The sequence below is a fragment of the Labrus bergylta genome, chromosome 24 (assembly GCF_963930695.1).
Source record: "Labrus bergylta chromosome 24, fLabBer1.1, whole genome shotgun sequence".
Lineage (NCBI taxonomy): Eukaryota > Metazoa > Chordata > Actinopteri > Labriformes > Labridae > Labrus > Labrus bergylta.
The window spans coordinates 4,869,993-4,884,904 of record NC_089218.1 but is presented as its reverse complement, the minus strand read 5'-3'; the positions used below and the strand labels follow the sequence as shown (position 1 = coordinate 4,884,904).

The window sequence follows — 14,912 nt, the reverse complement described above, 5'->3', positions numbered from 1 at the left end:
CATGGATAAAGTAAAAAACAGACAGACATGGCAGCCGTACTGCTGGCATTTCTAAATGTGTCTGCATACAGCTGCTATCTCAGCTGTGACTTGACTGACTGACAGGAGCAAAGCAACACATCGACCACATACTCGACACATATCTTATTTCTAGATGAGGATCCGATCTTCAGGCAGTCAATCGCCATCAAAGACAAAGCAGATTGCTCATCCTCAAATAACCCTCTGCTCTGAAGGGAAATCAATCCTCATCAATAGAGATCTCTTCAGCTTGTGTACTAAACATGTAAAACATGCTGACGCACATGTCTGGGGGGGGTGAGGGGGGAGTTTTACTATTTCTTTAGTAGAAACAAGCACATTTTGGTTCTGAAAGTTCCCTTAAATGCACACAGACTTGTTGATTCTTTTGTCAGATGAAGTGAGAGCGCTCTAAGCAGCACAGGAGTATTCCCAAAGAAAAGAGGATTATGAAATATATTACATGAGAAAATTAATCAAATAGATAGAATTCAAAGCAAACGGGGAAAAATAATGTTGCTTCAAAATTAACATAAAGTAACTGGATGTCTGGTATTTGTGCACTGATTCGATCAGCATCTCCCAGACATTGTTAAAAACAGGAGCCACAGATAATCCAGGATCGAGTTTCAGTGCTGAAGATGATCTTTTTTTTTTTTTTTTGTCCACAGAGAATTGAGAGAATAAGGTGGAGGAGAGGAAAGAATATCAGAATTATTCGAACTAATGAAAGAAACGCAGACATTCACACAGCCCTCCATGTCCTAACAACTGTACTTCTTTGACGGGTTCTGACATACGACTAGAAAGTCCCTGTTGTCTACAACCGCCGTCTAATGAAAAGGTTAACTGTAAGCAACGTGACAAAGCTCGGAGTAGAGTTAGCGGCCGCGCCGGCGACCTGGCATTTGGAGATGTCTCTGTTAGCCTTCTTGCGCGCCTCTTTCAGCTCTCTGTTGTGAAGGACACCAGGCCAATTAGAGCCTACAGGATTTAAGGAGGAGGTGGTGGTGGTGGTGGAGGGGGCGGCAGGTGGTGGCATTGGATGTGTGCTATAATAAAGATGAGAAGGGAGAAGAGCTTCTCAGATGCAGTAACAAGCATGCTTTCATATGATAGTCAAATGAGATAACAAGCCGAGAGATCAATACTGTGACCCTGAGCTTCTTCTTTAAAAGCCAGTGTTTATGGACTTTTGTGCAAACAGTGGGTGCCCACAGTGTGTGCACATTCAAGTTTTTCAAGTGCTTATTTGTGATATGTGCCTCCTTCTTTATTTATTTTATTTTTTGTTCCCATTTGAATGTGCACCACTTCAAACCCACTCCCTGACATCATTCCATGAGCTCTGAGCTTTGAAATGGAAATTAATCACACAGGAGTATTCCCTCCAGGGTTGCCTGTAATACATGAAGTGGAGCCTTTTTTGGCACAATGTTTTCAGCCGCTGAGATTCCGGGTTGATGTGAGATTTTTTTTTTTTTCCCCGTGGCTGCAGAACAACACGACATGGGTTTTTTAGAGGTGAAGTCCCAGCATGCAGTGCAGACATAGAGGCCGAGCTGTGTCGGTGTTTAAAACCAGAGGAAGTCTCAGTCCCTGGTGCACGGTGGTGCAGCACCCTTTTGAGCAGCAGTTCAAGTGTAAAATCTCATTTTTTAACTCTAATTAATTCACTAACGGATATATTCATGGGAAATCAGGGTGCTTAAAAAAGTCCAGCAGGCTTCATCTGCATATTAGTGCTGCAAAACAAGTAGCTTTTTAGCATTTTACAGGCTGGCACTGGAGTGATACAGAATGGCTGAGGCTTATGCATGAATGATTTGATGGTTTGTTGGAAACATTATACAACAGTGGAGGACGTCTGCATCGTGATAAACTGTCAATTTGACCCTCTTTTGCTTTTTCAAACAGACATTGATCAGCTGTCCAGTAACCAGGAGCCTGCTAGCTTAGCTGAGCAGAAAAAACCCGGAAACAGCTTGAGCCGCTCTGGTTAAAGGAAAGATGATATAAGAGGTTCTTACTGGCAGATGTTTTTGCCTTTGAGAACATAGAAGCGAGCTGTTTGCCCTTGTTTTAAATCCTATGCTAAGCTAAGCTAACTGCCTCTTAGCTCGAGTTTCAATATACAGACAAGGCAGAGGTTATGATCTTCACATCAGCCTTGGCGTAAGTTTTGCATCTGTTGAAATAAAAATCTAATTATTGTTATTTTTAAGGAAAGAAAACCGCTGTTTTAAGCCCCTCTTTCCTGGTCACAGTTTTCCCACATACCACTTGACCTTCGCTTTTAGCAACAAGCCACATTCCCAGTTAACCTATATGTTGTTTACAGGTCGGGGTCTCAGCAGCATTGATGTTTTGCACTACAACAACTTTTTCCATCTCTTGCAGGCCTTGTCCGTGCACTGCCAGTAGATACATTCTTCAAAGTCTTTGGGGTCTCCTCGGTTCATCATTCAGAACCTTTCAGACATGGCCCCTCGGACATCCTCTATACCAGATAATGCTGCACTCAGAAACCAAAAGTGGGGGACAGAAGATTCATGTATCAGAGAATCAGGGGGGCTAGAGAGTGCTATGTTGGGCTGTCTGTCTTTTTAAGTGAGGGTTAGTCTTGGGAAATCTGTAACGCATTAACAGGTTTGTATTATGCACTCTTAGAATCATGAGCCACTTTGACCCGACCTCAGCAATATTATTATAATATTATCCCCACTTTGGGATAAACTTGGGAAGTGATAGCCTCCCTGGTCTCTTTGGTCTTTTAAATGGATCCCATGAGTGTTGGCATGATGTCATTTGCAATGCTCCATATCCATGAATGATGGTGTCATGTGAAGGGTTCAGGAGACCTCTGTTATTGTAAATCACACAAATTAATCCTCACATGCATGCACAAACATGCATTCCCCCCCCCCCCCCCGCCTTCCCCTGTGAGCATTCACTAACAAGTATGATGGAGTCTTCTTGCAAACCAGGATTGATTGATTTTTCTTCTACACCTACAGTGCTCGCTGTGTGTTGAGTCACACATGGGCGCCACCTCTTTAAAAAGCCATCAACATGGATCTATATTCCAACCTTGTGTGGCCTCCGGGTCTCCGCCTGACTGGCCGCACAATGGAGAAGGATGAGTGTTTGGAAGAGCACAGGAATTACACAAAAAGGCTTGAACAACATCCGATTACATACATACACAACCGGCAGAAAATCTGTGTGCTCTCCTGCAGGAGGACAGCATTTGAACTACTTCCTCATAATTAGTTTTTATGAAGCAGCTAGCTGCACGAGGATTGCCTCTAATGGGTCTTCTTTGTACTCAGTCGATAAAAGAAAATTCACTGGAAGTGTGATATTTTCTGTGTGAGATATCAATTATTAGAAGCACTTTGTGACGCTAACGTAAGATATTGCCATGGTGATTGTAGTCAGTCTTTACCCTCCCACCTCTCCAAACTCTGCTGTGTTTAGTCCGTCCATTGATCAGCGAGAATTACATGAGTTTTTGTATTCAGATGCCCCGCGGCACCCAGCAGATGAATGCCCAAGCGGCACTTGCACCTTTCTTTTTTCGCACTATAAAACCCCATGCATCATTACACCGGGCTTTGAAATTTGGTAACCTTAAAAAGATAAACTGCTCATTCATCATCCTTGCTTTTGCTCGGCAACCCAGCAGGAGAGATTGGACTCTTTTATCCATCCTTGTTTTTCCTACTCTTGTCATGAGGGTTTGTTAAACATTCTTTCGGCAGCCTTGTACCAGAAGGAGAAAGTCTGTGTTTTATAAAGGAGTTCCTTTTAGACCGCACAACAGTTCCAAAATTAGATTCCAGGAAATAAGTTGTTTGCTTAATATTCTTCTGCTTATCTAAGCTCCAATACAATCTATGCTCGTTTGCTCAGTATGTTTTTTGATGCAAGAAAAGGTTTAGCAAGTGGCCTGTTCGCTTGCGATGCTAACCCGGCTAATATTATTTCCTAGTATTTCATAATGGCCCTGCAAAATGCTCCGTCTTTGCAGAAGCTTACAGACTCTGATGTATGTCTTTGGATGTGATGCGAGAGGGTGTCACACTTTCTTTTAAGCCTCCTCAAAAGGCTCTTCTTCTTCTTGCACATGTTGAACATTACACCTGCCAAACATCAGCATGTAAAGACACGGAGTTCCAGAGTGGAGAAAACATCATGGCAAACTCAGGAGTTGCTTTTTTTTTCTTTCCACTCTTTAACTTCAATGAACACATTTAAAGTCAGAGTCTAGAAACTGAAATAAACTCTCTCTCTCTCTTTCGGTGTCATATCAGCTGAATCTGTCGGTAAAAGCCTTTTAAGAAGCCAGCAGCAGGCTGCCAAAAGCCACACTGTCTGGCTTCTGAGATGGGAATGGCTGCAGCATTGACCACAGATTGGCCGATAACAGCCAAACCCCTGTAAAGAAAAGTTTACTTGATACCTCCATTTTTTGTCTTTTCGCAAATTTTGTCTAGGGCCCGACCGATATGAATTTTTGGGTCCGGTGCCGATATCAATATTGGGGAGAGAAAGAATCCGATATCAATATATTGGCCGATATCTTTCTTAGATCTTTGCGACAAAAGAAGCCAATACCAGTCACTGGATATGCTAATATCGGCAGATATTATCGGCTGGAGGATTAATCGGTCGGGCTCTAATTTTGACACTTAAACAGGCCTTTTTGACTATCTTAATGCTCCTGTTACTGCTTATTTAAATGTAAAGGACTTAATCATAGAACAAGCTGCTCTTTAGATAATAAACTCAACACACACTGTCGAGTTTTCAGCAAAGAAACCCAAGCATGTAAGTGTCTTATTGTCCTTGCAGTGCAGTTACAAAGATCAAAAAGTCAAAAGCAGAGCCTTTTAGTCTCTTTTTGCGTGTTTTGTTGTGGGAGTAGAAGCATAAAAATCCCCCCCCCCCCCCTCTTCCCCACAAAGAAAAAGCATCTGAATTCAATGCAACAAAAGCATCAAAAGGTTGTTTTTGCCTCTCACTAACCCTCGTGGCTAAATGTTGTGTGATACGTCAGCGCTGCAGAGCATCATGACAGTCACACTATTATCCCCATACCAACATGTCACAACCGATACACATCAAGAGCTTTAGCAAGTCAACAAAGGAGGGTTTCTTTTTTCTTCAGGACGGGGGTGGGGGGGGGATCTGTCATTACTTGTATGATGCAGAGACTCTTCGTCAGTCACGGGCTGTCACATCCTAACTTTTGTTGTGTTACTTCCATCTAAATTAAAGAGGACATATTATCCCCCTCCTCCACCTTTTCAAACAGTCTACCTGTGGTCTAAATGAAATATCTGGGCTGTGCTTTGATTAAAATATAACATGAATCAAGCACCAGAGGAGGTTTGTGACCCTGTATAAACCAGCTCTCTCAGAACGCTCCGTTTTGGTGTGTGTGTCTCTTTAAATGCAATGAGCCCCCCGAGTTTTCCCAGTAGACATAACTCCTCTTTAATGAGAATAAAAATGGTCGACCTGCGCAAAAGTTTTGCTCTAGGCTAGGGGTGGAGTCCATGGGTGGAGATACCAGGGGAGGGGAGGGGATTTTTTTTTTTTACCACTGTGACATCACAAGGAGAGCAAATTTAAAACAAAGCATTTTTCTCTGTGTTGGAAGACTTATGCAGACCACAAACAAAGGACTAGATGGGTTTATTTCACATTTTGTGGGTCAGTAGACACTCAGGTTACCCAAATATATGTTCAAAAACACTGCAGAAGTGGATCTTTAATAATATGTCTCCTTTAAGCATTCTGAATATTAAAGGTGGGTGCAAAAATAGAACGTTGTGTGTCAAGCTTCTCCCTGAAAAGAACAGAAAAGTTGTAGAAATTCAAGGTCATGATTTATGGATTTGAGGACGCATTACGTAGACACAACTTGCTCGGGGCAAAGAAATCCATATTTTATTAAAGAGTCAAAACCCTCTGCCCTTTTTGTTTTCCGTACTTTGTTGGTATTTTCAGAGAAGATTTGAGAAGACTTCATCCGACATTTTAGTTTTGGGATCTGCAGTCATAGAGCATACCTGCCATCACTGAGACTACAGAACTCAATAACGCGTGTTTTTGCTGTCTGATTTTTCTGTTTCTCCTCTCCCCGCTCAGACTTCACCAAGTCTGCCGCCGCTTTGATGTTCACCTCAGTCAGTAATGACGCCGTTTGAAGTCATGTTGGTGTCGAAATTCTACCAAACAGCTTGTTTTGATTAACCGACCACGACTTGTAAAGTTATTGATGCTTTAGAGCAGACGTTGATGCCCCTCCTGATTTCTTCATGTTCCCCTGTCTCCCCATGTTCAACACCAAACATAAAGTACCTCCTTTGACTGATCCAGTTTGCTCTCTATCTCTTTATCTCTCCCTTTCTCCTACAGCAGCTCTGCTTCAAATTACAAAATTCATATTTTTTTCTTGGACAGTTCATCAGGTTCTGAAACAAAGCATTTGTTACAAATGTACTCACAGTCTTGGTCTTTTGAAAACAGCCTCGCTTTCCATTTGTGGTCCATTGATTAAAACTCCAGCCATCAGCGTGCCTGTCTAAAACTCTGTGCACATGTACTGACTTCTTAAAAAGCTCTCCAGAGAGTCTTTGCCTCATTTAGCCCTCTCTTTTGATTTGAGAAGTGTTCTGAAAAAGCTTTGCACCCTACATAAAACAACAGACCGGACCACTTGCGGTGGATAATATGACACATGTAGATGTTTTTTGAAGATGCTGTTTACCAGAACATGTCACATGTCCTCTCATAACTTGACAGTTCTGGCCACTTTGGGGCTGCACAACGGTTGTTAAGCTTAGTTTTTTTCGCATGTGATTCCTGAAGTTGGTACTATCATAACGTCTTTCAGTCAGGTCTTCTTTCCTCATCACAAATGTGTTTATTTTGCGTCACTTTCATGCTTGTGTCCCTTTCTGCTCTCTGCCTCCCCCTGCAGGACGATCCGGGAGCACCTGGGTGAACAGGAAGTTTCCATCTCCCTGACCATCGACTCCTTAGAGGAGAGCGACCTGGGGAACTACTCCTGCTACGTGGAGAACGGGAATGGGCGGCGACAGGCCAACATCCAGCTCAACAAGAAAGGTGAGGCCAAAACACAAACAAGCACATCGGGAAAAAAAAAAAACCTGGTTTAATAATCTCTTTCTGCGACTTACTGAGTACAAAGAAAAACACCTTGCGGGGTTTCTGGGAATTGACCGGTTGTTTCTCTTGCCTCGGGGGAGGGAAAAGGAAAAATGCGACAGTATAGTAGATAGCGCAGGAAGCTGATTCATCCACTTCGCCCTGAGGAAGCATTCGTTCACAGAGAGAGAGAGAGAGAAAGGGGCTTCAGAGAGAGGCAGCCGTCGGTGTTATGATGCCAGACAAGTGGTCTGACTGCCTGGCGGTGACCTCTCCCATCACACACACACACACACACAAATCCTCCTTTGATCGGGGGGAACTTTCACTCAGACATTTTCTCATCATTCATCCCTCTCTCTCGCTCTCTCTCTCTCTCTCTCGCCTGGCTTTTTATTCAAGCACACTTTTTTGGGGGGTTTCTCTTTGATTTTTTCCTCATGGAGGACGACTGTTTGGAAGTCAGTTTCCGTGGTGATTTAAAATAGAGATGCACCCTTTCCACTGAGGTTATATAAGACAGATTTTTTTTATATATATATATTTCAGCAAGACTAAGGGGGAGCTGTGCATCCTTAAAGTTGTCAGAGTTGAATACATTTACATAGTAAGTTATTCTTCCTCTCTTTTAAGCTCGCAGCTTTTGGATCCAGCTTTGATGGCAGCCCAGTTCCCCTCCATTTGCGATATTAAAGGGGGTTTATGCTGCACAGTGGAAATCGGAGAATAAAACGGAGAGAGAGAGAGAGGGAGATTAGCTCAGCTCTTGCAGGATTGCGTGTCGGCGAGAAATCAACCGTGTTTCCCCCCGTGTTTTTTTTCTTTTATTATTCGTGGCGTTCATAGCGTGGCGTTGGCAGAGCAAGGCCAGTCACTGTTTACACGGCCCCATTCAAAGGGCGTCAAAGTCTTCCCCGCTTGCCTCCTTGAAGCTGTGAAAACAGCACACGACACTTCAAATGGATCCCGTCGTCTCATCGCATCAATCAGAATACGTCTCTGCTTGTGTGTAGAGCGAGTCGTCCTCGTTTCAACTTCTCCTACAACTTCTTCTGGCCTAGAAGTTTGCATTCCCACAGTCCTCCTGACCAACTTTTTTTTCTGTTGTAGTTTTCCCTCTGATCGTTTTTTTTTTTTTTTCTCCCACAACTGTAGCATCGACTAGTAAAGTAGACAGCTGCCTATACTGTATTTGTGACTTTTGTTTGGATCGTGAACATGGAAAGCAGCAGACACAGCTTTCACCTTCCTCTCTGTCCCCCCCCCCCCTCCCTGTTTTATTTACTTTTCAGATTCTGCTCAGAGGTGGCATCAGTCAAAGTGAAAGAACAGCTTATGAGATGTCAAAAGTAGCCCTCTGAAAGATATTTCTAATGGCAAAGTTAAAAAAAATTAATAATTTTCCGGATGGGGAGTGTGTCGCTGCTCTGAATGCAGGCTGCTTTTCTTCCACAGTGAACATCACATACGTTTGATGCCTCCTGTTAGCCTGGGGTTTTTTACTGGATCACATTGTCTTGTTGAGTCTACTAGCCCCATGAGGCACAGATTCATATGCAAAGACATCTTCTTTTCTATAAGTTAGTGTCCATCTTCTAAGGCTGTGATAGGTGGTGTTGTTGTTGATGGCAGAGGGAAGTGAGGAAAAATAAGAATAATGTGTTCTTGACTCCCAAGACAATTTCTCCAAGGGGTTAATAAAGTGAATTGTTCTGTCGCATCATATCGTATCGTACTGTTTCATACTGTATCGTTCTATAATTTATCCTATTATAACATTTTGTGTCATATTGTTTTGTATGGCATTGTTTGTCACTTTTTGGTGGAAAACAAACACGCTCGGTCTAACTTTAAGTCTGTATAGTTTTGTGTTCGCACTCATTCTTTTACACAAATTAAGTCCCTACCAGATGACTGAAGTTCTTTGGATTTGAATCATCTTGTATTGTAGCATATCATAAAAATATCAAAGCTTAAGTAACAAGCCTCTTCTCCCCTCTGCCATTGCTAAGTCTTCTCGGCTTCTCCCTCCCTCGACAGCAGAGCGCGAGAGAGCGATTCAGAAATAAAAAAAAGAGAGAAAGCCGTTGATGAATTGCCCGTTGCCATGTGGCTCCATCACAATCCAGCCTTCTAGATGTCAGGAGCTAATTTGTCTTAATCCGTCCCTCTGCAGCGCCGCTTCAATATGGACGCCAGCCGGAGAAGAATTGGCCTCCTCGGCTGTAATCTCTGCTGCTTGAGGAGCAGCTGGCTCGTTATGCTGACCAGATATCTGAGGAGAGGAGCTGTGTTCAGTGAGGCGAGAGGGCAGAGGAGGGCTGGAGAGGACGGGGGAGAGAGAGAAATGGAGTCGGGTTAGCTGTGCTTGTTAGCCGCAACACCTCTGTCAGAAAAGTAAACTAATTCAGGAGGAGAGGGGGTGGGGGGGGGGGGGGGAAGTGACCCTAATAGTGATGGTTAAACCTGTGTACGCTCTGCCCTGACTTTGTTTGCTCTTATATTTGCGTTTGTGCGAGCACATCGCTCCGTAGCTTCGGCTGAAGGTCGTCGCCCAGACAGGCGTGATGAAGCGGCGCGGGCCCACACTCGTTAGCTCTCCAGAACATCATCCTTCATCATGGGAGCTGTCAGGCTGATGGCCGCCGCAGTGAAATGGGCATCGCGCACTCCCAACGAGGTTAAATGTGCATCATGATGGATGGTGATGCACGCGACTCCTCTATGGCCATGTTTATGTGTGTGTGTGTGTGTGTGTGTGTGTGGCATTGCAGTGATTTTTCGGCCTTTTACTGTAGTCCATTAGTCAGCCAATGCAGGCTGACCACCCGGACTTTGTGAGGCGTAGCCGGGAAGAAATGTTGAACGGCAAAGAAAAAGGAGTGAGATTTGAGGGGAAAACACTGTTAGGAGACAAAAAAAGACAAAATCACAAAACGAGAAAGCAAAACGACTCGGCGTTCAAGGCTATTACCTGACCCTGCAGCTTAACTCTGGAGTCCGCCGTCCTGTTGTGCAAAATATCACCTTTCACCCGCTCAGAATAACACCTCCAGTGTTGCTTTTACTGGAAAAACGTCTCGTCTTGTGGACCTCGCTTTGCAACACTCAAAGAATCAGCGTCTTAAAACAGAGCTGAAATATCAACAGTGAAGTCCTGCAGTTCCTTGAATTTAGCTCCCGCTGATGCTTCTCATGAGTTCACGTCAGGCTTCAGTGATGACGGATGGCAGGGGAGACTTCACCGCTTCGATCGGCGCCTCAGCCCAGCAGCCGGTTTTGCTTTTCCTCGCCTCGCCGCCGCACACACATGTAACCAATCTTCATGAGTACGGCGGTCGGATCTGTCATAGGCGATTGTCGCGCCTGTTTGCCTGGATGGGACTTTTTTTTTTTCCATTATCCAATCAGGCCAGGAGACAGTAAGTGACAGGTGTAGAAGCGGGTTTGGCTGGAGTTATGTGTCATCTGGATGCGGTCCAGCTGCAATGAGAATGTAAGCAACATGAAAAGATGGAGAGGGAAACAGAGAGTTAATGAACACAGCTGCAGGAGATCGTAAGGCGAACAAATGAAGAGCATTCACAATGTTCAATAAGAACTTTTCTCATCCAACCAGATTGCATCACACACATTCATTGATGCTCCGCGGTTGGATTCTCCCTGAAAGTGTTTGTCTGGAGTTTAAGTAACTTTAATGTCTGAAGCAAAAGCAAAAAAAAAAAAACCACTGAGGAGTCCTGATGTTGAAATGTGCAACTCTGAGTTTCACAGCCTCAAACGTCTGCAGCACAGATCAATAAAACGATGAGTGTGACAGAAAATCTTTCAACGCAATCAATAGAACCAGATTTTCAAATATTGTGATGATTTTGAGACAAATTAGATCCGTAGCTTTTGAAGAAATGTGGACTGACGTTCCGCGCCGATGGATGGAAAGTTGACGGCTGGAGACATATTTGCCTGCACAAGTTTGAAAGTACAGCATTGTGACGAAGCCAGAATCATCCAGTGGAAATATGGGAAATGGGCGGCTCAGAGATGGGCAGATGAGAAGCACTGGTGTTGTCTGCATTTGGTGTCCCCCGCTGGTTTAGAGCCTCCAGGATGCCGTTTTTTGGAAGTCGCCATCTTGCCGTCTTTGAGAGAGAAGGCAAGTGAACAAGTGTGGATGGGGAGGTTTAAAAATGATCAAGTCTTTGACCACAGCTAGCTCATTAGCGGGCTATCTAACACAACCAACACAACTATCTCCCCTCTGACTTGAATCAAGGAGGGGACAAAATAAATCTGAACCGAGAGCCAGAAGGAAGTCAGTGAAATTCACAGTGAAAGGGGGGAAGCACTGACTGAGAGGTTGGCTTTAGCCTTTTGCTGAACATGTTTATTGTCGAGCTCAGAGGTCAGGGGTCAGGGAGGCTGCTTTCCTTGAGACCTATGATTTTACAACTGACCTTCACAATTTTGGAAATTGCTGTTTTGGCCTTAACACTGTTTCCCTTCTACCATTTGTTGTTGTCTTAGTTTCACTTCATCAGGTGGTTAAATCTCTTCTCTCTCTCTCTCTCTCTCTGTGTTTGCCTCTCTCTTCTCTCTCTCTCTGTCCCGTTAGCGGAGCTGATGTACACAGTGGAGCTGGCTGGAGGTCTGGGCGCCATCCTGCTGCTGCTCATCTGTCTGGTGACGCTCTACAAGTGCTACAGGATCGAGCTCATGCTCTTCTACAGGAACCACTTTGGCAGTGAGGATTTAGATGGAGGTAAGATGAGATAAGTTGCAGGACATAATTTACTCTCCAACCCGTCATAAGATAACCTCCCATAAGCCGTGATACCTCGGTGTTTGCTGTGTATTGGATGGTTTTCTAAAGCACCTTCCACTGCTGTGAAAGCATCCTTTCTTTCCCCCGTGGGATTCAAATCCCAAAGCGGAGCGGCGTCGGCGCTGCTCTGCATGCATATTTATTTTTACTCAGAAAACACCTGCGCTATTTTCCCATATCTTAAAGTCGCATGTGGCACTATTTTTATGTAAATATGCACCTGTTTTATCATTCCAAGCTGCAGTGAAAAGAGGCTCCCAGACGTTCCTACCTCGGAAGATTCTGTTGTCAATTTTCAGGGAGTCTTCTTAAAGACGGGAGGAGATAAATAACATGCAAAATATTCTCCTAATCAGCAGCAAACGACTCACCGATCTTTGATGTGGCGTCTTTTTCAGCCGTGTTTGCATCCCTGTAGAAAGACAGAAAAAAAACTAATGACAGCCCCGCCTTGCAGAAGTGCGCTCGCTGGGTGCTGTTTCCTGACATCCCGATGCATGACTTGTGGGTAATAAAGTTCAGGCCTTCAAACGGTTTCCTCTCGCTGCCTTCCAGAGCCCCCCCCCCCCCCCCTCCCCGACAGGCACAAGTTTCCAAGTTTAGTTTTAAGAGAAAAGTGCAGCCTTGATCACATAAACAGTGTGCAGACCGACGCTGCAGGTGATCTACTTTGTGTCGCAGAGAAAACACAGATAGATGAATGTGAATGCATTCTAGTTAGCAGCGTGTGCTGTGTTTTGCTGTTAAGTATATCTCACAGTGCATTACAATGGAATAATAGAGAGGCTGCTTTTTCTTCCTGCAGTGGTCGTTGTTGTTGGTCAAAACACAGATGGTGTAATTAGGTTTTTTTTTATCAGTTGAAGTTATTGCACCATTGTTGCTAATCACAAACGTACTGATCTTTTTCAGTCGAGCGCTTTCAGGTTGGGTGTGCAAAACTAATACACTCTTGTGTTTGTGCCCCAGCTCTCAGAATGGGCTGCGAACATAGTGGCAGCGCGCAGGGTGGGGGTGGGGGTGGGGGGGGGGGGGGGATGCCCGACACAATTCCAGCCAGTTAGTCGAGTTCACCGAGTCAGTCACTCCTGACTCTCCTGGCCTCTTTTAGGTCCTCAATCTTATCAAACAGAGTAACACCCCAAGAAGCTATTGCCCCTAAATCCTTGCTTTGTATTACACAACATGAGTTCTAACTCACAAGAGATCAAATGCGCCAACTTGTTTCGTGTGGGGGGGGGGGGGAGGGGCTTATTATGTCTTCATTTGAGAGACAGGATAGTGGATTGAGTCAGACATCTTTTCCACGGCTATATCTCTCTATCTCTACAGATCCTGCATAGATCTAAGACAGCGGATATATCGGTATCGGATTTTTCTTTTCTTCCCAATGTTATCAATATCTGTATCGGCCCCAAATATTCCATATCAGTCGAGCCCTACTCTGTACATGGGGCACGTGAACTGACCACTAGGCTACAGGCGCCCCGTGGTTTTGTGATCCCTGAGTGGTCATTTTTGCACATGCAGCACTCAAGTCGAAGCAGTTTTGCAATCCCCTTATCCCCGTAATATTCACACAGGTGGAAAGATTTAAACCTCGGCTTGGTCCTGCCTCTCAGGTGGAGGTCAACAAAAGGCTGAAATCAACAAATTCTGAAACCTGTCTGACAATTTGTATCCTGAGAGAAGACGCTTAATCAGCGTTGAAACTGCTGTTGTTGAAACAGAGGAAGACCTGAATGAAAATCACTGAACGCTTCTGAGTTCAAATATCAGCATACTTCCTCTGACACTGCATAACTTTAACTCTAGGCATATTATCTTTTGCAAAACAGAACAGCTTAATAACCTTTATAAAGAAAGCACTTTTGACTAATCAAAACACTCTCCTTGTGCCAGGCGAAACATTAAGCGTGAGGCCTCATCAGCTAAACTAAGAGAGGGAAGAAAAAAAACTCTGATTGAGCCTGGTGGATGAATCTTGGCTCGGAAATGCATCAAACTGAGACAAGGAGCAAGTTTTAATTTGATTCCCCCGTAATGAGTCTCTCAAGGAGCGGCGCGGCAAGTGAATTCAGGGGGAATGAGATTGGTTCGGAGAGGCTGAGGGACTGTTTGTAGTGGAGAGAGAGACAGCGAGAGTTATAAGGTTAAAAAAAAAAAAAGTATTCTCCAGCCGGCTCCTCTCATCATACACTCACAGCTCTGCTACATCACACATTTCAATGAAAGTCATCACCTCTGGCGGCGTTGGGCTTCCGGCCCCGGAAAAGTAGAGCGTCGTCGTAATAGAGGCCCGGAGGCAGTCGTGCGGGGGGGGGGGGGGGGGAGAAAATGTCGGGCCTTGAACTTAAAGCCAAGCAGCGATTGTCTCCTTTAATTGTGCCGCCCGAGTGAGTGCTTGAAGAGAGAAACAGATTTGCAATTTGTTCTCCAGTAAAAGGGGGATCAGGTTCAATAAGACACAGCACGCTGCCTCCGGAGCTCTCAGGAGATCCTTTCCTCCACGCCGCGGTCGATTAGATCACTTCGCCGCCACCGCCTGCACGTGCTCGTTCACAGGCGTGCACGCGCCTCGCAAGTCAGTGAAGTCAAACTTCTACTTCCTGCTTTATCAGTTATTGAGTGAAGGCAAACTGTGGCCAGAGATCACTGTGGTAACCGCTGCGCTGACAGGGAGAAGTAGCTGCGTTTAGGATGAAGTTACACTCAGACGTTTGGCATTAATCTCGCCCTCGAGTTCTTTAGAATGCACACAGACTCTTTTCACATACATCGGCGCCTGCTGCCAAGACTTGTGGCCACTCCGACGACTAATTGAGCGCCTGCCTCCCTCGTCTGCCAGATGTAAAATTGTACTCTTTACATAACAATGGGCGGGACT

General features: G+C 44.7%; 1 protein-coding gene across 2 annotated transcripts in view; it reads left to right on the top strand.

Annotated features, from left to right (window-relative positions):
• Positions 1 to 14,912, top strand: part of LOC109995103 (interleukin-1 receptor accessory protein-like 1) — a 222,692-nt gene that overhangs the window by 194,442 nt on the left and 13,338 nt on the right. For both annotated transcript variants that reach the window (XM_065951932.1, XM_020648707.3), the window contains exons 8-9: positions 7,016 to 7,161; positions 11,816 to 11,962. In XM_065951932.1, the coding sequence (XP_065808004.1) occupies positions 7,016 to 7,161; positions 11,816 to 11,962 (293 nt within the window). The remainder of the gene's footprint in view (positions 1 to 7,015; positions 7,162 to 11,815; positions 11,963 to 14,912) is intronic.